The sequence below is a fragment of the Apteryx rowi genome, unplaced genomic scaffold, assembly GCF_003343035.1.
Source record: "Apteryx rowi isolate R43461 unplaced genomic scaffold, aptRow1 scaffold_33, whole genome shotgun sequence".
In the NCBI taxonomy this organism is placed as follows: Eukaryota; Metazoa; Chordata; class Aves; order Apterygiformes; family Apterygidae; genus Apteryx; species Apteryx rowi.
In genome coordinates, this window is record NW_020449752.1 from 4289132 (window position 1) to 4310612 (window position 21481).

General features: G+C 60.7%; 2 protein-coding genes across 5 annotated transcripts in view; both read right to left on the reverse strand.

Annotated features, from left to right (window-relative positions):
* The window catches only part of ST3GAL4 (ST3 beta-galactoside alpha-2,3-sialyltransferase 4), a 19672-nt gene extending 16493 nt beyond the window's left edge, over positions 1-3179 (reverse strand). For 2 of the 3 annotated variants that reach the window (XM_026071648.1, XM_026071647.1), the window contains exon 1: positions 443-1192. The gene's annotated coding sequence lies outside the window, so the exon portion shown is untranslated. Of the gene's footprint in view, positions 1-442; positions 1193-3105 lie in introns of those variants that run through there. The other variant, XM_026071649.1, reaches the window with a different exon arrangement.
* A 737-nt stretch (positions 3180-3916) lies between these two features.
* Positions 3917-21481, reverse strand: part of DCPS (decapping enzyme, scavenger) — a 20527-nt gene continuing 2962 nt past the window's right edge. For both annotated transcript variants that reach the window (XM_026071655.1, XM_026071654.1), the window contains exons 3-7: positions 20014-20182; positions 12533-12678; positions 9305-9418; positions 5792-5902; positions 3917-4240 (exon numbers count right to left, since the gene is read on the reverse strand). In XM_026071655.1, coding sequence (XP_025927440.1) covers positions 3974-4240; positions 5792-5902; positions 9305-9418; positions 12533-12678; positions 20014-20182 — 807 coding nt within the window. In that variant the 3' untranslated portion in view covers positions 3917-3973. The remainder of the gene's footprint in view (positions 4241-5791; positions 5903-9304; positions 9419-12532; positions 12679-20013; positions 20183-21481) is intronic.

Genomic DNA, 21481 nt, shown 5'->3' on the forward strand with positions numbered 1-21481 from the left:
GGCGAGGGGGAAGGCGGCCGCCCAGCAGCCGGAGCGCTGCTGCCGGGAAGGGCCGCGCTCGCCCCCGCCTCGCCCGCCGGCTCCCGGGGAAGCAGGGAAGCGGGAGCGTTCGCTTCCTCCCGCCGCAACACACCCCAGCATCGCGGGGTTAAGCGGGGGGGGCGATCAGCAATATTAACGCCGGTATCCGAGCGGATACGGGCATGAAACCTCGGCCTCTTTGCCGAGCCTGCCAGCAGGCAGCTCTGCAGGAGGCAGGCAGGGAGGAAGGCAGCACGTTTTGCTCCTCTTCCCCACCCCCAGGGACGGAAAGAGGGACCAGGCAGCGGCAGCCATATCGACCGATAAAATATCTGTCGGCTGCGGAGCCGATTGCTCGGATCGCCTGGCGCAAACGGGGCTGATCGAGCGACCGTATCGTTATTTCGAGAGCTGCCCCTACCTTGCGCTCCGCCGCTAAGCGGCTCGGGGACGACGGATGTGAGAAAACTTCCGATTCACCAGCAAAGCCGGAGCTCCCAGAGCCCGTTTTAAGGGTATGGGAACGACGGCAGCCCGCTCGGGCACGAAGGCAACAACGCAGCGATGGACACGGACGCAGCCGAGCCCAGCTGCCCCTCGCCTGCCCATCACGCAGCTCCTCATCCCCCAGCTCAGCCGGCAGCTCTTCCCCAGCTCCATGGAGCAAGAGCTGGACGAGTCACCTAGCGCTGCTCCGCAGCCAACGGAGAGCAAGGGAAGGGGGAATTTGTGCCGCTCCTTGGGCGCCACCGCGTTAGGGTGCAGGCTCGGGTGCTAAGTCGCAGGCGATCCGGCTAGTGGGCAGCGCCGCGAGCTGCCTGCTCGAGTCCGGCCAGCACGGCGCCAGCCTTCGCGCTCCTCCRGCGGCTCAGCTTAGCCCCCCGTCCCCTTCATCGGCACTTGCCAGCGCCGGCCGCAGCCGCTTCCGCCAAGCCCAGCGACGCCTAGGCGACTTCCGCGGAAGCCACGGCTCCGTCCCGCGAGCCGCTCGCTCCCCGCGTTTCAGCACACGCGGCGAGAAGGGGACAGATGCACACGGGGAAGAGTTTCCCACGTCCCACCAAGCCCGTAATCGTGCCTTAACCGCCACTGGCTCGCGAGCAATCCGGGGGCGATTCCTGGGTCCGCAGCTCGGCGGGGGAGCCGGGACTTGCTTGCCGAGTAGTTGGATCCTTCGGTCTCTTGGCTTCCTCCGCTAGGTTTAGCGCATCTGAAAACAATAAGCAGCGTTCAGCGAAGCACTGGCGATGATAATGCAGCCCAAATGTCTGGTTTTGCCGCGTCCCCGCGAAAAAATATTAAAAGAAGGTTACGGACTAACCTTGGTCCTCCCACCTCCGGCAGGAAAGCCGCTCCTGGAGCCCCCGGCAGCCGCGGCCCTTTCGCAGGCCGAGTCGCTGCGCGCGTGCGCCGTCTCGTCCGGGCAGAAGGAAAAAATTACAGCAGCTCCTTACGGCAGCGGAGGCGACTGGGTGCCGCGGTCCCGTCCGGCTGCCGCTTCGCCACGCGGCTTGGGGCGCGTTTGTTTGGGGGAAAAGCTGCAAAGATGGCGAGTTCCAGGATCTTGCCGGAATAACCTGAAGGGAGCAGCGGCGCCCGACACCGCGAGGAGCCGTAATTACCTCTAGCAGCTCTAATAGGCGACGTATTTTAAAACCCGACTGTCATCATAAACCCCGATCCATAATTCCGGAGCGCGGCACAACGGTTCTCCTCCGCCGGAAAACACGCGTTTTGGAAACATATTTGCTGCGTTAGCAGAACGCCACACGCGTTTGCTGGGTAGTTAGTCATCGCTAACGACTACACCCTGCCCTAATATTTAATTTACAAAGCGCAGAATGGATAAATTGCCGGTTAGATTAACTCAGCGTGACCAGCGCAGAGGAATTTAAGGAAGAAAGTGGGAGCGACGGGAGGAAAGCAGGGCTCCTGCCGAGGCTGCGGTGCGCTTGGGTCACCCTCCTTCCCCCCCCCCGGAAGGCATTCCCTGCTTTCCGCCCCAACGCGTATCCAAAACGGGGCATCCYGCTCGCAAGCCAGAGGCGACCGCTCTTCTCCGGGCTGACTCATGGCGGAACGGATACCTAATCGTGGCGGGCCGGGCCGTCACTGCTTTTCCCAGGCTCTCTCCGGGACATCAGCCCCGCGGGAAACGCCGCTCGCTCGCCACGCCGGCGAGGCAGCGTCGGGCGCTCRGCAGTATCGCGGCCCCTGCGGATAAGGAAACGTTGATTCCCCCGTAGGTTTTAGCCTCTCATCCCAACATCCTGCACCAGAAATAGCTCCTTCTTCGGTCCTGGGATTCACGGATGGTTGTTGCCCCCCGTGGCCGTGGCCGGGAGGCGGCGCTCCCAGCTCCTGGCCCGTTKAGGCTCAGCCTTCCTAAGCGCCGGCCTCCAAGGGCTCAGCAATCCCAGCTCCAGGGCCTGGGCCACCCCTTCCCTTGAGGGCTCCGGCTACGGAGCCACTGAAGCCGTATTTAAAATTCCTCCAAGCAGCTGCACTGGGACACACTGCCTCTCCCAGCTGTGAGAAGGTACCGGGAACCACCTGACCCGAATGTTTATTAACGGGATGAGCAGGACAGAGCCCCAGGCAGGTGGGTGTCCCTGCTGATCCCGGCATGCTCCGCACCGCCTCATCACGGGGCGGCCCTGCGGCACGGAAAAACCAAATTCCATCTGTTTTCACCCCCCCCCCCCCACCGGAGCAAAGGGATCAGCAAGAAAAAGCCTCAAACCGCCAAGCGTTGAAAGGAGTCAGCAACCGGGATGGGCAGCGACRCGAATCCTGCAATTACATCCCTAGTCACCAACCGACCGGAAGCCGAAACCCTTTTTGGCAGCTTTAGGAAGCTGTAAGAGGTCCGTGTCCAGCAGAGAAGACGTTGTTCCCACGAGGAACTGCTGGCCGCGTGGGCAGCCGGGGCAAACCTCAGGCCAAGCCTTTCTCCGCAGGGAGAAATCCCTTTTCCCCACTGCAACGGGCAGCTCGCTCTAGCTTACAGCTCGAGGGCTCCTAAACCGAGCAAAACGGCGAGGGCGGATTTGTTATCCCCCCAAGACAGCGCGGAAAACTCACCAGAGCCGGAAGGATCAGCAGCTCCGTCGTCCGGGGCCTCGTCTCGAAACGGCTCTCGTTAGTGATGGTTTTCTACCCCCTTGCGGGCAGCCGGTCGCTGCTGCTGCCGCCCTGCAGGCGAGAGATCGAGCGGTGCCACCACGGCAGCTCCGGCACCCCGGAGGACGCGCGTGGGGACCCGGCGCTCCCGCTCGTCCGCCCCCCTCTAGGCCGAGCTCAGCCAGGCTCCCGGGGAGACTTACCCTGCGCCAAAAGCCCCAGAGGCGAAGCAGGCCCAGCAGCTCAGGTGGCAGCAGCGGCGGGATCTTCCGTCCATGGAAAGGTGCGCATTCCGTGGAGACCTGGGCAAAAGCGAGAGCCGTTTCCCCTCTCTCCCTCCAGCGGACCAGGGAAGCTCCGCGAAGGCGGCAGCGGGGAGGCCCGGCTCCCTCAACCGAGCTCATGGCGCCGCTCGCGACGCCGTTTGGCTCCGAGGCGAGGAACCGGGCGACGCTTGGCAGCCACGCTCGCCTCCGCCGCTGCCGTTCGGGCTTCTCGCCCGCRGGGTCTGCGCTCCCAGCAGGGGCTGTTTTCCCGGGGGGGGGGAAAAAAACCTGGAGAAAAGGGAATCCCCGCTAGGCCCAAGCCCTCCTCTCGCTGCCCCCGGCGCCAGGGGAGCGAGCGGGTGCCCTCGTTCGAAGCGCCGCACAAGATGGTTACTCGAGCGCCGCTTTGATCGACTGAAGCGGGAGCCGTTTCCATAGCGACGGGCCGCCAGGCCCAATCTGCACAAAACCCGAGTTTAAAAAAAGCACCGGAAACCTTTTTTCTTAAAAAAAAATCTGTATTTATTAAAATAAGGAGGTACAAAGGCGAGGGCGCGCCGAGCTCAGAGCCTCCCCGCCTCCCGGAATTTGGCGAGGAGCGGCTCGTCCGCCCGCAGGGCGCAGGTCAGGGCCCGCCGCTGGTAGTAGCGGGAGTCGAGCGCCAGGTTGTCGAGCACGTCGGCGAGCAGGTGGGCCCTCTCCGCCGCGCTGCCCRCCGCCTCGTAGCCCAGCGCCGTGAAGTGCACGTGCAGGTGGTAGTAGGAGGGCTGGTAGTGCAGGTAGACGCGCAGCCGGGAGCCGGGCACGCCGAAGCGCTTCGCTACGGCCTCCTGGGGAGAGAGAGGGGTGAGGAGCGGCGGCGGCGCCGCGCGGGAGACGCCCGAGGGATTAGGGAGGACACGGGGGGGTCAAGAGCTTCCGCTGAACTCGGGATCTCCTTCTCCAGCACCGACGCGTTCCTTCCCCAATTCCCGAAGGAGGCCGATGCCGCAGCTGACAAGCCGCCGGCCGTGTCCGAGTTATACGAGCTGGAGGCGACCCGCGGGCGGAGGAGGACCGTAGGCTCGGACAGGGCGAACGTCAAGGGAAGCAGCTCGACGAAACCCCGCAGGTGGAGAGGGAGGAGAACCGCCATTTCTGCTTCCTCCCCGGCACAGCGGGAGAGAGGGAATTGGGACAGGCAGAGCTCTTGGGCGCCRACCCCCCTCCTCCCCGAGGATCCCTGCCTGTCGGCCCCTCGGGAGGCGGCCGGACAGGGATTTCCGCCACCCGCTCGCTCGCGCTGTTTCCATTCCACCCTTATCTCCCCGGCTCACTCGGCCTGTTCCAGGATCCCGTTACCAGCCGGCGTAATTAAAGCTATAAACAGCAACAGCGAACGCCGGCACGCCGCCTTGCTCCGCCGCTCGGCACGCCGCGATCCCCCGACTAATCTCTTAATTAATCTCCGCTTTCCCCGCTGCAATTACTTTCCAAATTTCCAACGCAACCAAGGGAAGGAGAAACTCCGTCGCGCTTTGAGCTACGCTCCCCGCTGCCGAGCACATGGGGCTGGATTTAACCCATGAGAGCTTTAGGGCAGCTAGAGGCGCTCGGAGGGCCTGGGAGCGCTGCTCCTCCGTGCGGGAAGGGGCGAGGAGCTCGCTGGCCGCAGTGGGAAGTGCCGGTGCCAAGGCGGCCAGCGCTGCCGCCGCTCCCAGCCCAGCTGCCAGGAGAAAGAGGGCGTTTTCTTCTTAAAGCCGTGCAAGATCCTTCTCCGAAGGGATGGGTCATCTCAGCYGCATCCAGCACCTCTCCCAGCCCCTTCCAGGAAGACGCTCCCTTCTCCCGGAATGAGCCGCAGCGACRCACAAGCCACCCCGCTGTGCCAACCCCGTTAGCGGCCGTGCCGTTAGCACTCGGCACTGGGAACAGAGAAGCCACCGGGGTCTCCGGGAAGGGAGGTGGCAGCGCAGCCAGGCCACGGGGACGCCGCTGGGAGGGGGCACCGCCGAGACAGACCCTAACGCAGGGCGCACGGCTCGCCGGGCAGCTCCGCTCCGGCCTCGGCAAGGGAGGCATCCACCCCCCCCTCCTCCACGTCCCAGGAGAAGGGATAAATCAAGGAGGAAAGGAAACCAGGAAACGCTTCCCATGGCCCCGCAGAGCCTTGCTGCTTTCCTAGGCCCCGAGCCCTGCCTAGCGCCCGGAGCGGTTCGGGACGCTGTCGTAACGCACACGGCCTCACGGGCGGAGAGGCCGGAGCACCGGGCAGGATTCAAAGCGCCCCCCTTTTCACCATGGCGCTCCGCTCCCCGGAGCGGCGCATCGGCCGGGCACCGCAGCGCGACGCAGCCCAGCGGCGGCAGCCGGCACAGGAGTCGCCCCGGCCCCGCGCTCACCTGCCCTTCCCGCAGGATGTTCCTCAGCAGGGGCAGGTGCTCGCCAGTGAGGTCCCGAAGCGACTTCACATCCCGGCGGTGAACGAGGGCGATCAGATAGAGGTCGTCCAGCTGCGGAGAGACAGAGCACACGGACGGAGCCGGTGAGGAGGCGCCGGCGGAGGCACCAGACCACCAGCAAACAGGAGACAACTTCACCCCCAGGCAGGAAACGACGCGACCGCAAACRCGCTCTCAGCTCGTAGGCGGAGCAGTCAGCGCCTTGACGCTGCACGCGGCCTCCACCGTCGCCCCGTCTCGTTTCAGCGCTCCCAAACGAGCACGATCCTAGGGAGTTTCCTCCGTCCTCTCTCTCCAGCGTATTTCGGGCTCCAAAGCTAACGCACCTTTCACAGGAATACGCTGCCCGTCCGTAGTATCCCCCCGCGCAGGCGCTCAGACGGGGATTTACAACGCGCTCCAGAGGCCAGAGCCGTAGCTACAGGGCTTCCAAATGAAAAGGCTCCCACGGTCCCGCTCCGGCGCCGCTTCCCAGCCGCTCCGGTTCTACAAACGGCTGCCGAAGACCTCGTCCATCGCCCGACACCACCGACGCGGCGAGATGCCGCCGTTCGGCAGCTCTTCAGCCGGACCTCCGCCATCCCCAGCGGCACCTTCCCAGCTACACATCCGATGACACGCACGGGCACGGATCATTACACGTTTAAAAAACGAGCGCTAAATCAAGTCATTCTGCAGCACGACTATGCCGAAGGTAAAACCCCAGGGATGAAGTCGCTCTTGTAGGGAACTCGGTGCTCCGAGGGCCGCGAGCAGCCCTGGAGGCACGATACAGGCGCACGTACAGGCGCACTGCTACGAATGAAGGTGTTGTGCAGCGGCGGCTGCCGTCACCACCTCTCTCTGCTCTGCAGTTACGCCATATCCCCAGCAAGCAACTGCTTAGGGCTCGCTCTTCAACCGCCTACGTTTCCGGAACCTCCCGGCACGCAATCCCAGGGTGTTTGAATCCCCGTCCACRCCAGTTCACTCGCCGTAAAATGAAGCACTCGCACACCCAAGGCCCAGCTCTACGAAACCCATCTGGCAAGTCCGAAGCAGACGTTTGTTGCCAGAGCCGCTCTCCAGACCCCGCTCGGGGACTCTCCRAGCGCCAGGCTTTCATCTCCGTCCAGCGAGCAGAGCGATTCTCGCAGCCCATTCGCTGCTTCCCGGAGCGGCCCACATGCAGCTCCGGAAAAAGATGGCGCGTTACAGCGTCCCGCTCAGATTGGAGCTGGCACGCAAGAGGAAAGTGAGCGGCGCTTCTTAGAACAACAGCTGGATGCTGCTGTTTGAAGTAAATAAGGCTGTTGCTCAAAAGGCCCTCGGTGACGTAACGCCGGCAACGCCCCGGYGGCTCCCGCGGCCTTGGAAGAGAAAAGCGAGAGGCAGCCGGATCGGCCCTGCAGGCGCGGCTTTGCCGAGAGCCATGCTCCTCCGCGCAGCCCGAGCTGTCAAACCGCCACCGTAGGCTTTTTTTTAAGGCATCGACTCACTACCGTTAAGCGTAGCCCGCTGCTCCCGGCCGGCCTCCCGCTAGCCCGGAGCTCAGCGGCGGGGCGAGGCGAGCAGGGGCACTCGAGACACCACCTGCGGAGCGCACCGGTCGGATGAACCGGAGCATCCAAGCACTTTGAAGAGTGGCCGCTGTGACAAGATCTGTTCCGACAGCTCCCGAGTGCATCTAATGCATCAGGACCAGAGACACATCGCGCTCAAATGTGTTGCGGCTTCCGGGATATCATTTATTTACGCCGACATCTAACCTGAAAGACGTTCCCTCTTTCCTGAGCACGCATCTCTCCTGCCTTGCGGGAAGTCGGACAATTCCAGTCTTTCCCGGGACAGTCTCACCGAACAGGAGCTGCGCGTACCTGCTCGACACAAAGACCAGACCGCGCACAGAAGCCTGTAACGAGAGCTCGGGTAACACTTCTCACTCTGCCGCTTCCCTTCCTAAGGGACTCGCCTCCTCCAGCAGCGTTTTCCCAAATTAAGGTCGTTTGCACGCTGCCGGCAGCAAGCTCAGCAGCCCACCGGGCCTTTCACGTTTCCCAGCAGCCTTCAAACGTGGGATTTCGAGCCAGCCTGCGACCGTTAGGAACATCAAGGCCTGTTTACGCGGCGGCTGCAAGATGGAAGGGAGCGGTGCTCACCGGAGCGCCAAGGCCTCCGGGTTCGGCCCTCGCTTGGAGCCGAGGAGAGATTCCCCCAAGACGAACGCCGCCATCTACACGCTCCCCAACCGCGCCAGCGCCGAGACAGGGATACAGCAAGTCCCAAAAAAAAAACCCGAAGCAGTTTCCAGCCCATCTGTCTCCGAACGGAGACGGGAGCCGCAGTGTTCAGTCGCGGGGACTCTGCGCACAGCGAGGGAGCGGGAGGCCAGGCGCGGGGAACGCGCGGCATCCGCTCGGAGCGCTGGCTGTCGCTACTGCCACGCAGGCAGGAGGCAGGCCGAGGCCGCGAGGTTAAAGGCACCGAGCAAGGCAGAACCGTAAGCGCGAGCGCAAGTTTAGAGCGGCTTTGCGAAACCCCCCCTGGGCTCGAGGTCTCACCTTCCGGCGAAGCAGCAGCAGCGCAAGGGAGTTTTCTCCGTGTACTTTAGGGGATTTTTGGAGAAGCCGCGGGGGGAATTCAGCGCATCTAGATGCCCCTCTGCAGACGCTCRCTCGCGCGTCCTCAGCCAGCCTTTCGCCCGAGGCTGCGCCGCGAACAACTCGGCGCCAGGCAAGAAATAGGTTCCTCCGACTCCCGAGCCGCCTCTGGCCCACACTCGGCAAGAGAAACGGCTCGCAAGCGCGGCTTATTTTTGGCTCCCGTTCGCAAGTTTTCATCAAACKGTAGCTTTGCCTCGCCGCCACCCACAGCGGCTTTCGGAGGAGAAACACGCAGGGGACGTTTTTGGCTCCGCCGACGGCTTCGGGCGTTTCATCCCCACGAGCAGCCGGCAGGCGTTGACGTCTTCAGTGAACCTGAGCCGGAGGCGAAGGAAACAACGGGCCGCTCCGTTCGAGATTACAGCCCGGCCTAAAACCTCTGGGTTTCAACAAGCGGCCGCTCCTACGCTAAGAGCCGCCTGTTTAATACCGCGCAGGGGAGAGTTAAGCGGAGCAACCCCAGGACAGCACATCTGCCTGATCAACGCCTGAAGTTGGGGGCTTACAAAGCCCAGAACAAATCCGTCAAGAATAAATACGCAGCTGGATTTGGGTTCAAAGCAGGAAAGAAAGCGAAGCTAAAGCCACCGAGCAGCAGCGAGATGAGTGTTTTGCAGGGTCCGTAATTTGCACGCGATAAAAACACCTGAATCATTAGTAAATCATTACCTAACGACGCCGCGAGCAGGAAGGAGACGTTCCCCTACTAAAATCCGCATCCGTGCGCTATTAATAGGCGAGCGGACGTTTCTTCCGCGTCACCTTTGAACGAGCGGTGTCTCTTCAGAGACGGGAAGGGCAGCAAACAAACCTGGCTTTGATTCCACTTGAAGTCCGGGACTAGAACAAAGCCATCGCAGGGATCCGGGTTTTCATGGATTATTCGATCAGCCTCAGCTTTCTTCTCCAGGATGTTATAGACCCACTGAAAGAGAAAGGRGATTTATAAGCCAGCAGAGAAACAGGATCAGGCACGTTTAGCCCAAGCGCACGGATTAATGCCTATTCACAAGTAAAATATTAAAAAAACAACTCTGTTTTGAAAAGGCCAAATAATTTCATGGCCAATAAYGGGTAGTTAATTAAACGTGACGCCCTCACACGTACACCGGGTATCGCGAGCACCTTAGGTAAAAGATCCCCTGCGGACCCCCCCCGCACGGCGCTGCGGCACCGGCTTGCCGAGTTAGGCAGGGAGTCGGGTTTTCCTCTCGAGCGTTAAGGATCGGCCGCAGCTGGAGACGAGGTATTGAACGGACGTGGTTCAGTCCGCTGTAGAAGCTGTTATATTTGCATTGAAGCGGATTTGGAAGTAATTCTCCCCGACAGGGTCTAGCTGCGCTCCAAACAGATCCGGCTGCTTTAGAAGCYGATATTGAGGCTGCTTAAGGTACTAAACCAGATTTTTAAGCGCACCGCATCTCTGCTCCCCCTCGCCACTCCGCAAATTCTTATCAAACAACCCCCCCACGCACAACTTTGCGCGTAGCATTTGGACGGCTCAGTTTCTCGTGCGAGCCAAAAAGGCTTTAACGGGTTTTAGGCAAGCCTGACTCCAGCTACACAGGCCAGCTCCTGCGGCTGGGGGGCTTGCGGGGCTGAAAACCCTCCGAGGGCCAAGAGCTCCGGCCAACGCGCCGCGTTGCAGCCTTCCCGTTAACACGACGGCCTGCAGTGTCGCCCCTGCGAGTTCCTCCCACGGGCTTTGCCAAATCGCCCTCCCACGGCCTTGCTCGTCGTTAAGGCTTTCGATTAATTCGTTACGTGTAATGAAAGCAACGCTCCGAAAAGCGAGCCAGGTCCGCTGCTCGCCGCAGCGTCAGGCGAGCTCAGGCAGCGAGAGTTTTCCCCAGGAAGCGGTGATGAGCGCAGCGGGAACTCCCCGCTGCCTTGAGGCCCCGGCGCGCGGCCGCAGCGCGACTCCGGATCCGCAAGGCAGGAGTTCAAGCCCTGCCGATTTAACGGCCGCACGGCAAGAGCGGGGCGCAGGCCCCGGGGACGCTCGGAGCRAGCCAGGCGCTTCAGGCCCGGCAAGACGGGCCACGCTCGCGGGCAGCTGGTTAGAACAGCTCGCCCTCGTTCCTCCGCGGTTAAAGCTTCGAAACGCGGACTGCCTTGCCGAACGCAGGGGTCCTGCCGCACCGGAATAGCTGCGGCCTGTTCCTCAACCGCAAGCACTCCCAGTGCCTTAGGCAAGGCTTTAACATCACCTCGGGCCTTACCGACGGCTGCCAACATCAGCCAGCTCCGGAGAGACAAGACGAGGTGGAGGAACCGGATGGGGTCGGACGCTTACCTAACTCGTTTCGAAACGTCGGCTTTCCGCCCAGCTAATCCCCGAGAAAATAAAGCCGTAACTGAGACGTTAGCTCGCAGGCAAACCGCTCTTGTCTTAAGGACGCGGACAAGCGTCTAAGCCAAACCTAATACTAATCACGGTCACGCTTATCTTGCGGCCGAGCTTAGCTCCGAGACCCCTCGGTTACTCCGAGCAGGTGCAGAARAACCGAACCACCACCGGCGGCGCAGGCACCGAGCGAACCGGCTCAGCGGATGGTGCGCGCGCAGCCAAGGCGACAGAAAATCCTGTGGGGGAACTGCCAGGAGCTCAGTTAATCCCATCAAAACTTAATATCATTGTGAAGTGACCTGGAGATATCCTTGGGGACAAACAAACCTCTCCTCCCTTGATCCTGTTTTTTTTTCCGCCCTTATGTTTCTTTTCCACCTAGCAACAACATCGTACAGAAGATTAGATTCTCGGAGAGATTTCGGAAGGCCTGGCACGAGATTGCTGTGCTGTGACCCCAGAAAAGGGCAGGGCAGGAAATCAAAGTTTGCCTTTCGCTTCCCTCTGCCTGCTCTCTCCGGCAGCGCCAAGCCCTCGGCAGGCCCCGAGCGCATGAGCTAAGTCTGAAGCTGGTGCTGCCTCATATGATCAGCGGGTGACGGGCCGGGAGCTCCGGCCGATGCCGGTACCGGCCTGGGGAGGACAACAGGCGTCCAGAGCCCGGCTCCACAATGCGACCACTGTGCTGAAAACATCCAGGCCTCGGACACAGGCCTCCTCCCGGCGGGGAACAGAGCCTCCTCTGTAACCCCCCGGCTTCTGTCGCCCTCCGCGTTCCTCCTTCCTCCGCTCGGGGAAGCCGGTCGGACAAAGACGAGAAGCTCCGTTATCGAGTCACAGAGCTCAGGGACCCGTCGCCAGACTGTGCGGGCCAAGATGTCACAGCTCAGCCGAGACGGACTGTCCCGACGGCCAGCGGGAAGGCGCTTCCGCATATCGGCACGGCGCAGGAGTCACCCGCAAGCTGTCAGCGCGACGGCCGCGGAGGCCTTGCTCCAGCAACTTCCGAAGGCAGCTGTCAGGAGGTTATTTTTCCCCTACGGCCTCAGGAGACCCTCACCAGCGAGCTGCGGAGGCAGCATCCTGGAGGGGAGCGTGCCGAAGGCGCAGACTAGCTTCAGGAGCCGTTGGGGCCATGCTGGTTCCCAGCTCACAGCACGGCCGCACGCGTTAGAGACACAAGCAAATCCGTCGCTTTTAACGCACTGGAAAAGCAAAACCCGATTTCTCAGGAAGCCGGGCCCTGCCAGGATTCGTTTTACTCCCCCTTCTGCGCAAGCTGGCACAAATTGGTCCCTACAGACTAGGGACGCGCGTTCCTTCTCTCCCTAAAGGAGAGGGATGAGGTAGGRACGGAGCCAGGAAAAATGGAAACACATCTCTACGGCAGACATCACTTCTCCATAAAAAGGTACAAGCGCCACCTGCCACAGGGAGGACAAAAGGACAGCGACAGCGCGGGATTTTAAGGGAAAACGCCCCGTTTTAGCATTGCCGGCCTCACCCCAAAGCTCAGACCTCCTCAGGAAAGCGCAACACTTAAGCGGATGTTCCCAAGGGAACAGGCAGCAAGCGCAAGGCATCGCGGCTCAATCACCCTGCACAGTCCGCAGCCGATCCTGTTCGGGAACAGGCTGCCCAGAGGGAAGAGAGGGGGTCTCCGGGATCCCGGCGAGCGGCAGCACCCACCTGGAGGCTGAAGCTCTGGGACTGGATGAAGGGCAGCGTTATGTTCTTGTAATCCTCCCAGGTTTCTCGGACGAGGTGCACTTCTTGACGGAGATACTTCCGCAGGTGCTTCTCCGTGGCAGGATACACCACCGTGGTTTTTATCTCTACAAATGAAGATGGTTATCGAGTTATAACGGAGACGAAACCTCCTTCCGCCCCCGCTAACTCTGTTTTCCCTTCTAATAAAGGTCACGCTAACATTTCAAACGAGATATCACTAAAATAGCGGCGGGGGGGGACTGACCTAAGAAGCAAACAAATAGGTTAAATTCCAGGGCTCCTGCCACTCTTTAGCAGGAAACATTCCTACAGCTGCGGACCAGGAAAGCGATAAGCCGGCACCCAGGTCAGAGCCTGTATTTCCAGTCTGGGCGGATCGGCATACCGCGCATAGCGTGCGACAGGACTTTCCCACCCTGGTCAGCCCTGACGGCAGCGGCGGGGCAGAGCCGGGCCTTCCGAGGAAGAGCTTGTGCGGTCAGGGCAGGAGCGGAGCACAGCACCGCCCTGYGCGGAAGCCTTTTTCCTCGTTCCGAAGCGGGAGGTTAATCGGGAGCTAACGAGCGAGGGTTTAGCTGCTTTCTGCTGTCACTGAACCGGCCGGGCCGGGCGCCGCTCACCTTCCGCGTCAGGGCCAGGCCGGGCCTGAGGAGCCGCCGGGCTCGGAGCACCACGGCACCTGCCTGCTCCAGGGCTGGCCGGCAAGGATGGGGAGAGCCGCCGCTGCCGGAAGGTGGGGTCCAGGCCACCCCGCAGAGCTCCGGGCTCGTTCCCCGGCCAGGGAAGTCGGCTTTCGCTCCCTCCTAACCAGGAATTGGCGGTTAAACGGGGGGAGGGAACTGGACGCCGCCGGAAAGGTTTGAGGCGATCCAGGCTGCCGTCTGCAGCACGGCTGGCACGCGGGGTGCTTCCTGGAGAAAGCCAGCAGGGACACCCCAAAATCCTCGGCAAGCTAAGCTGCAGCAACGGGAACATCCGAAGGAAAGCAGAGACGCTCACGAGCCTCCTCTGCTTGCACATCCAGGGACCGTTCGGCAGCGCTGATACATTAGGAAGCACCAACTCGGAGCAAGACTCAGGGACACGGCGGCACAGCCACACTCGGACTGGAGATAGCTCATCTCCCAAGGGATTAGAGCGCTGCTCCTCAGGGAGAGCCGGAAGCCATCCCATCGCCCTATCCCCACCCCTCCGGGGACCCTCCCTAGCCAGCGTGGCAGGCGAGCGCGACGCTAAGGCGGAAGCGACCGCACGCTACAGCCCCGGCGCGGGACGGGCGCGCGCAGCTTCGCTCAAGCCGCCCCGATTCCCACCAAGGAAGGCGGCCGGCAAAGCCGCTTCCCGATTGCGGACAGCCACCGAGCGGGGACGGCTCGGCGCCCCTCGCGAGCGGCCACGCGACATTGCAGCCGTCCCGCGATCCAGACGCTCATAGCGAGCTCCGGCTCCCCGCTAGCACCAAGGCTTCGCCGCTGTCGTGACGGGCGCCGGCTACGCACCACCGGCCAAGTCACCACGTACAGAACAGTTACACTTCACGCTCGGCATATTATGTTCCCCAAACAGCGAATTTAAACATCTATTTGTTCTTAAAGCCAGGACTTGGGGGAAAAAAAGGTTTTTTCCTCTTCTCTTTTTCCTTTCCGGGCAGCACTGCACAAGCCGGCAGACTCTGCCTTCTCATTCCCCGCCAAGCGCGGCTTAACGAGATCCACAGGAAAATGCTGGTAACGCGAAAAACGAAAAGGCAAACCACAAGGGCAGCCTGGTCCCGTTCCCGCCGTACACATGCTCAAACGGGGCRGTTTTCCAGCACTCGATTAGCACTTCCAGCCGCATGACGCAATAGCGAGGGACCAGGCCGCAGCTCCTCCACTCCTCGCTTAAAAAGACAAACGCACAAAGCACTGGGGGGAAAAAAACACCCAAGAGAAGAAAATACCAGGTTCAGCCTTAGGCTGAAGCTTCCACACATTAATTCCACGCTGCAGGACCTCCGGTGAAGCCCCTCACGCCCCGGGGACGGTTGCGACACGGGCACCTGTACTTATTTTTTTTGCACTTCTGCAGAGCRCTTCCCTGCAGCCGCAGAGCATCCCGAGTATCCCAACCTCGCCGGGTTCGGCTCCGCGAGGCGCCGCCGGGAAAGGGGCACCGCTACCTCCGCGGCTCAGGGCGGCCGCTCTTGGCACAGCCAGCCGCTTGAAGCGCTTCAAAGCGTAACGCGAGATCAGAGAAACCCGTAGCGCGCGGCTGCGGCCGAGCAGCAGATGTTTGGGAAAGAAGAGGGGGAAGGAACCGCGTTTCCCTCCCGAAAGTCTCGGCAACCCCCAAACGCCCCAACGCGGCTAACGAACAGCAACGACAGAGCAGAGGAGCCGCCTGAAAAACGTTCACGGAAAACATCCGTGGTCTTGCTGCTAAGTCTTTCCATTTGCTGGCGACCAACCGCATCCGCACTTAAGAGCCGCCCTGTTCCCAAAAGGCTCCACAAGCATTAAAGCATCGCGCACGGCGCAGCGTGGCCGAAACCCGTGCGGGTGCGGGCACAGAGGGGGACGGAATCGCTTGGCACGCGGCGGGGGGGGGGTTCTTCCTTGGTTTTAAGCTCTTTGAAGGGCCGCAGAGCGTCTCCGCTCGCGCTGACGGCGCATTAGCTAGCACGTTTCCACACGCCAGCCCGGGGACTCCGCGAAGCGCCGGCAGTTGGCTCGGGAAGTCAGAAGCGACCATCAATCAACCGGAGGTAAAAAAAAGTCTCGTCGAGAGAACTTGGGCAAATAGAGGCCAGAGGCGCTTTGATGGTACAAAACCACCATTCGGGCAGCTCATCCCAGAAAGGGAGCGGCTGGATTTTTGAGGGAATAGTCCACACTTTGGTTCGCTGCCCAGAAGGAAAAAAACGAAGCTCAAAGCTGACTAGGAACAAACGACTTTGCTCCTCTCCTGCTAAGAGGGAGAATTAAAGAAACCAAGACGAAACAAGGCTTCAGGCCACAGAGGTTCCCCAGCTCAATCCGAGGAATTCAGGGGGAGTAAAGGGCTGCGTCAAGCTGCTCCCGGAAGCCGAGGACAAAACGCATCAGCCCGGGTTCCCTGCGCCCCCAAAACAGTCCGACCAGACCGACAGCACGGCCCGAGCCGCCCTCAGCACCCCGCTGGCGTTTGAGACTGTTTTATCTTAGCCCACGTTTTACCGTCAGCTTGCACTGCGTTTTTTATTGAATTAACAGGAGGGCCTAATCCTGGAGCCAATTCCCCAATTCCGGTTTTCAAAGGAACAACGTATCCCGGCAGAGGGAAAAGCAAAGCAGCCATCCTATTTCAGGTGCTGGAGGCATCCAGGCTCTCTACCAGCGCCTCCTCCTGCCTCAGGCGCCTCGTGCTCCCTTCTCATCCTGCTCAAAAAAATCCCTGTTTTCGTCTTTTTGTTTGTTTTAAATAAATGAAAATGCGCTGAGGAGTTGGGAGAAGCCTGTGGGGCAGGAACAACCCGACTCTGCTTTCGGGCAGAGCTGCATTTTCCTCCCTTTGCTAACAGGGAACTGAGACGGCGCTTTGGCTTATAATAAATCCAGCCAAGCCAGGAGAGCGTCAAGCACGGGAACCAGGAAAAAAAAACCCACAGTTGCGTTGCCTCCCTGCAGGTTGCTCCTTACGACATCTGTTCCGTAACGTGCGGCTCCTTTCCGCGCTGCCTTTCCGCCTTTAGGCCCTTCTTTAAGACAGCCCTCACGACTAACCTCCCCCCAGCCCTGCTGGACTAATAGCATTTATAACAGATGTGCAGCAGTGCCAGGGCAACACCTGGATCTAGCCTATCTCCGCCCGCTCGCTCAAGCGTTAATCCGGAGCGCTTTGCGGGGATCCGCAGGCAGGCTGAGTGCCGAAAGGAGGCTCTGGAAGTGCCACAGGCTCCGGGAGAGACCGTCACAGCGCGGCTCCGGCGAGTTTGGCTCCTGCTGCCTGAAACCGGACACTTTCTGGGCTCAGCAATGTAGGAATATGTATCACTTCCTGCATGACCCAATAGTTTCCCTGCTGGCTTCCCCCTGCTCTTCCCTTCCTCCCACAGTTTCTCCACGCTGAGCTGGAGCCGGAGCGTCTCCCGACGCACTCGTTTTTAGACCAGACCTAGTAAGCTTCAGCCTGMAGCACAAAGACAGGCCACACTTGTAAGAAGGAGGAGTGACAGGTAGCCCCAGCCGCGGCCACGCAGAGCCGCGCCAGGGAATCGAGACCCCGTCTGCCAAACACGGGGGCGAGCAGCAGCGCCGGCGGGATTCGGGGGCTCTCGGGTGCCACGGGATACGACCTCCTTCAGCAGCCGGGCAAGGGGAGGCCACATTTCCCTGGAAACCGCAAACGCTCTTTGCTAAAGAGACGCGGGTTGAACAAACGCATCACCAGGAGCTGGATGTCATTAAGGAACATGTTGCTTAAGCRATCTGGCTTTTACGGTTGATCCTTCGGCACCCAGGAAGGTTTTTCCTTGCTAGAAGAGTGATCCTTGCTCCCCTTCCCTCCGCAGGCTAGTCCCGGAGCCATGGCTTCCCCTGCCAGCGTCTCGCACCTTTAAACACAAGCTGCCTCTTAAATCGAGGCAGGAGGAGGGGGAAAGGCGCTGGATTGATAATTATGCAAGGCAACAAAAGCTCGGTTAAACGAGGACTACATTCCTCCCTCGCGTTCCCTATCAGTTAATGCCGCCTTGTTTTCCAAACAGGGGGAAGCGGTTAGTTTGGTTACGCCGACCCACGCACAGCGATCCCAACAACTGCCCTCCGAATCCAGCGGCCGCCTTACAACAAAGCTGGAAGTGTTCTCCTTCCCAGGGAGCAGACCGGGGGGACAGAGGACACGTCCTCCGATGGTAAATCCCACCACCCCTCCGGCCAATCGGCCCAACAAACTTTCTCCTCCGCAATCGGGGGGGGGGGGGTTGGGGCTGCCCTGCGGATGAACTCCGACCATTTTGAAACCGGCTCCCAAACGCATTTCCCAAACGCGCTTCCCATTTTACCCGCGACACGTCTCTCCCCCCGTGGCCAGCGAGTCCAACGAGCAGAGGAAGCCAGGGACGAGGTCCCGTTTCCGGCAAGCACGTAAACGAGCTTCGAGCCGTCCAGCCAGGACGCGCCTCTCGCGCGCGCTCTCAGCCCTCAAAAGCTTGTCCTCGAGCCGAGCTGAAGCGGAGCGAAGCCGCTATTCCCAGGGCGGAGCGGAGGGAGGAAGGAAGGCATTTGCTCAAGGTAACCTGTGTCCTTCGGCCTCCCTTTTGGTGGCCGTAAACACGGCGCTCGCCCAGCCTCCGGGCTGCTTTCCCCCCCAGGATAAAAGGAAGCTTTCAGCGGATAACGGCTGCGCTCGCTTACTCCAGGGACGGAACAGCATCCGATTCACTTAAGGAGGCGGCAGGCAAAGGGAAGGGTAAAGAGAACATCAGCTTCCCACTGAAACTCAGAGCCTGCCGGAGTGCTCGGAGCACAAAGGCGACACGGAGCAAAGCGCGGGCATGCCAGCTTCTCGGCCCCTCCAGCCGAGGGCGGCGGATCGAGAGCAGCACGCAGCTCCTCCCGCACGGCATTTCGCACCCGAAACGCGCCCGCTTCCCACAGCTGCCTCCGAGGCTTGCGGGTCACGGTGCCTTCCGCAGGCCGGACCGCTCGCAGCGGTGTTTTAACTTTATCTTTAGAAAGCCGCGAGTCGAGTTTGGGGGATGCGGCTGTAAAACCCCTGGGGCACGTCTCTCCTCCGTGTGACGAGGGACCCAGGACTTCTCAGGGGAACTGCTCAATGCCGAAGTTTGACCTTTTCCTGCAAAACCCCCTTCCCGGATGCCACGAGTCAGGCTACGGATGGGTGGAAACCCGCAAGTGCCAGAAGATAAATCCCCGCGCACCTCCGACCCCCCAGCCCAGTCGGGCCGCTTGCTAAGTCTCTGCGTGATCGCTTGGCATCGAGGGGTTTCCTGCACGCCCTGCCGCCGGAGCAGCGCTGCAGGAAACCTCTCGTCTTCCTGCTCGAGCGCCTCCTTGGGCCCTGACTCGGTTCAAAGCAATTTCCTGCTCCTCCCAGCGCACAGGGCTTCTCCTTCCTGCTAAGCAGGAGCTTACGGAGAAGAGAGTCACAGCACGGCGTTAAACGGGAACGACCCAGCAAGGCTTTAGTTTAAAGAAAGCCCAGAAACGGGACTAGCCTAGGGCTCATTTTTTGGCAGAACGGATGCTGGAGGTGCTGGATGGCTCCCAGAGCCGTCGCCAGCCAAAACTCCCCGGAATGGCGGCAACCCCGGCTGGAGCCTGACCTCGGCACCGCTCTGCCTTTGCGGCCTTTCGTTTTAAGTAGGCTGCCGTCGAGACGGAGCACGAGTTTTATGAACACGGCTGAAGGTTAACTCTCCCAGCGGGGAAGTTATTAAGCGCTGAAGCGCAAGGCTCCCAGCCCGACATAAATCAGGAACGTTCCCGCTATCGGAGTAACGATCGAGTCACGCGGCGCTGTAACAAAGCGGTAAAAGAAAGTCAGACGGCAGCACCCAAGGCTTCTCRCTGCCGGCGAGCCGGAAAGCGGCCACGGGACGTCAGCGCTACAATGCCACCTCGTGGGAATCCCGGCGAGGCGCCGCCACCTCCGAGGGGCAGCCAGCCACAGAGCCGGAGTCCTTCGGCTCGCTGAACGGTAACTGGAACCGTTTCCCTGCGCGGGGCATCGGGAAGAGCCCCTGGAGCAGGGAACGCTCCTGCCCTTCACATGGGACCTAAGGCTGAAACTTCGGATTTAAAGCCGCCTGCAGAACAGCAACAGTTTTGCACGGAGGTTTCCAAAGCTTCCTTCCCACGCAACGGAAAGTGGGGGCAGCAGCGCTAGAACAGCGGCATTTTTGGGAAGCCCCAAAGGAGGGGAAGAGGGAGCCCTCTGGACAAGGGTCCTTACCGCAGCAGCGAGGATTCAGCTGGGGTTCCCACCGCCATCCGAGCGGAAGCCACCGCGTTTGGGTGGGCGAATAATGCRTACGCACAACCCAAGGCTCGATTTCCTGCTTGAAAGCTGCACGCTACGGGCAGCGCAGCTCCAAGACGGACACGGACTAGATCAGTCCCTTCCGCACCGGGCCACCATTAATTCCTCCACCGCTCCCTTATCGCTGAACCGCTCTGCCACGCTCAGGTGTACGAGGGACTGCCAAAAAAGGGCAAATTCACACGCCGCCCCTGACCGTAGCTGCTTGGGAAACAGTTTCCAGACCACAGGCTCAAAAAAGCCTTTAAAAAATAATAATAAAAAATAATCACACACACAGGAGTTTTGGAAGCTTCCCGTTAAAATGGTTTGAAAACTTAATCCAGAACTACAACAACTTTTTTACTTAAGACTATCCRTTTCACTCATTTTGACTACATTAAACTCGGTTCCTCCGGGCGGGAGCGGGAACTTACCGCTGAGCTCCGGCGGCGGGTAGAGGTGGTAAGTGCTGTAGATGTCGTTGCGCATCTGCAGCTCCAGGCGCGCGTGCTTTCGCAGCAGCTCGGAGATTTTCTCCTCCTGGAACGGCGTCTTCTCCAAGATCACCACAGCGTCCGTGCCTTCTCCGGAGGGACCGGTCACCTAAAGCAAGGAGGGGAAAAGCGCTCAGCAAACCCCGCTCCGACGCTGGCTGCGSAGTTTGATGCCCAGATGCGAACGGCAGCTGCCTCGGCCTGCCGGCAGCCCCCATGGATGGCTCCCTGCTGCCCCACGGCACCGATTCCATCACAGGTCAGAGCAGGGGCGGGAAGAGGGCAGAGGTTGGCGTTACACCGCCGGAGGTGAGCAAGCAAACCCAGGCTGCCTTGCTCGGAGGAACCGCAGCATCCGCACGCCTTCCTCAGCCCGCTGCCACCACCGATCCGAGCGAGCCACAAGCCGGACCAGATCCGGCCTCACCCTAGTGGAGCCGCTCAGTTTTGTGGTGCGGGGTTCAGAGCACGCTCCGAATCGCTCCCGTTCACACGGGACCTGGGTGCAGGCCTCGCTCCTACACCCAGGACTCACCCAGGGCACCCAATTCAGAGGCGGTCACGCTCCACACCCAGTTCAGTCACACCGGCACACAGCCAAACCGCGGGCTGCACAGCCAGCACCAGGCCCCGCTTAAGTCAAGTCAGGAGCGGAACCATAACCTAATTCACACCCCGGTTAATAAAGTTTGCGTAATTACACACCGAGCAACACTGCTGCGAGCCCCGAGGAGCACGGSGAGGCTCGCACCACACCGCAGCCGGGCGCCCCCCCAACGCCGTCCTGGCCACAAGGCCGAGATTAAGAGTACTTACAAATTTCCCCTCCATGGTGCCTCACTGACAAGTCCATCTTATTTACAAGCCTTGAGCGACCTGCTCATTCRCAGTTTAATTCCATTTTAAACGCTAAACACGAAAAACTCATCTCCAGGCCCAAAGAGATAAATATGCTAATACAAAAAAATAGTCTCCGGCTCGAAACGGGTTTCCGGYGCTTTGTTACTGAGACCAGTYGCCACCTTCCCCTTTTCAACGCGGYGCTGYGAAGCAAGGAATTAAACGGGATTTGGACAGCACCCAAGTTGGGAATGGAAGCGTGGGGCCACTCGAACACGCTTCAAAGTGATCTTTATTGATACAAAAARGCCGTGTCAGTGGGAAGAAGTTAAAAACAGCAGCGTTAAATGGTCTCTGTTACAAAGAGCACGCTCGTTTCTGTCCCGTCCGCGTGGGGCGGCTTCGTGCTGGTGGATGTTCTCCGGCGGCAAAGCCTCCCGCCTTCGCCCCCTCGATCCGAGCCCCTGCGACACGCGGGCCCGGGGCGAACGGCCGACACTGGGGCCGGGGGGGGGAGGAGGGGGACGCCATGAGCCCGCCGCGGCTCCGGGCAGCCCCGACCGCCGCC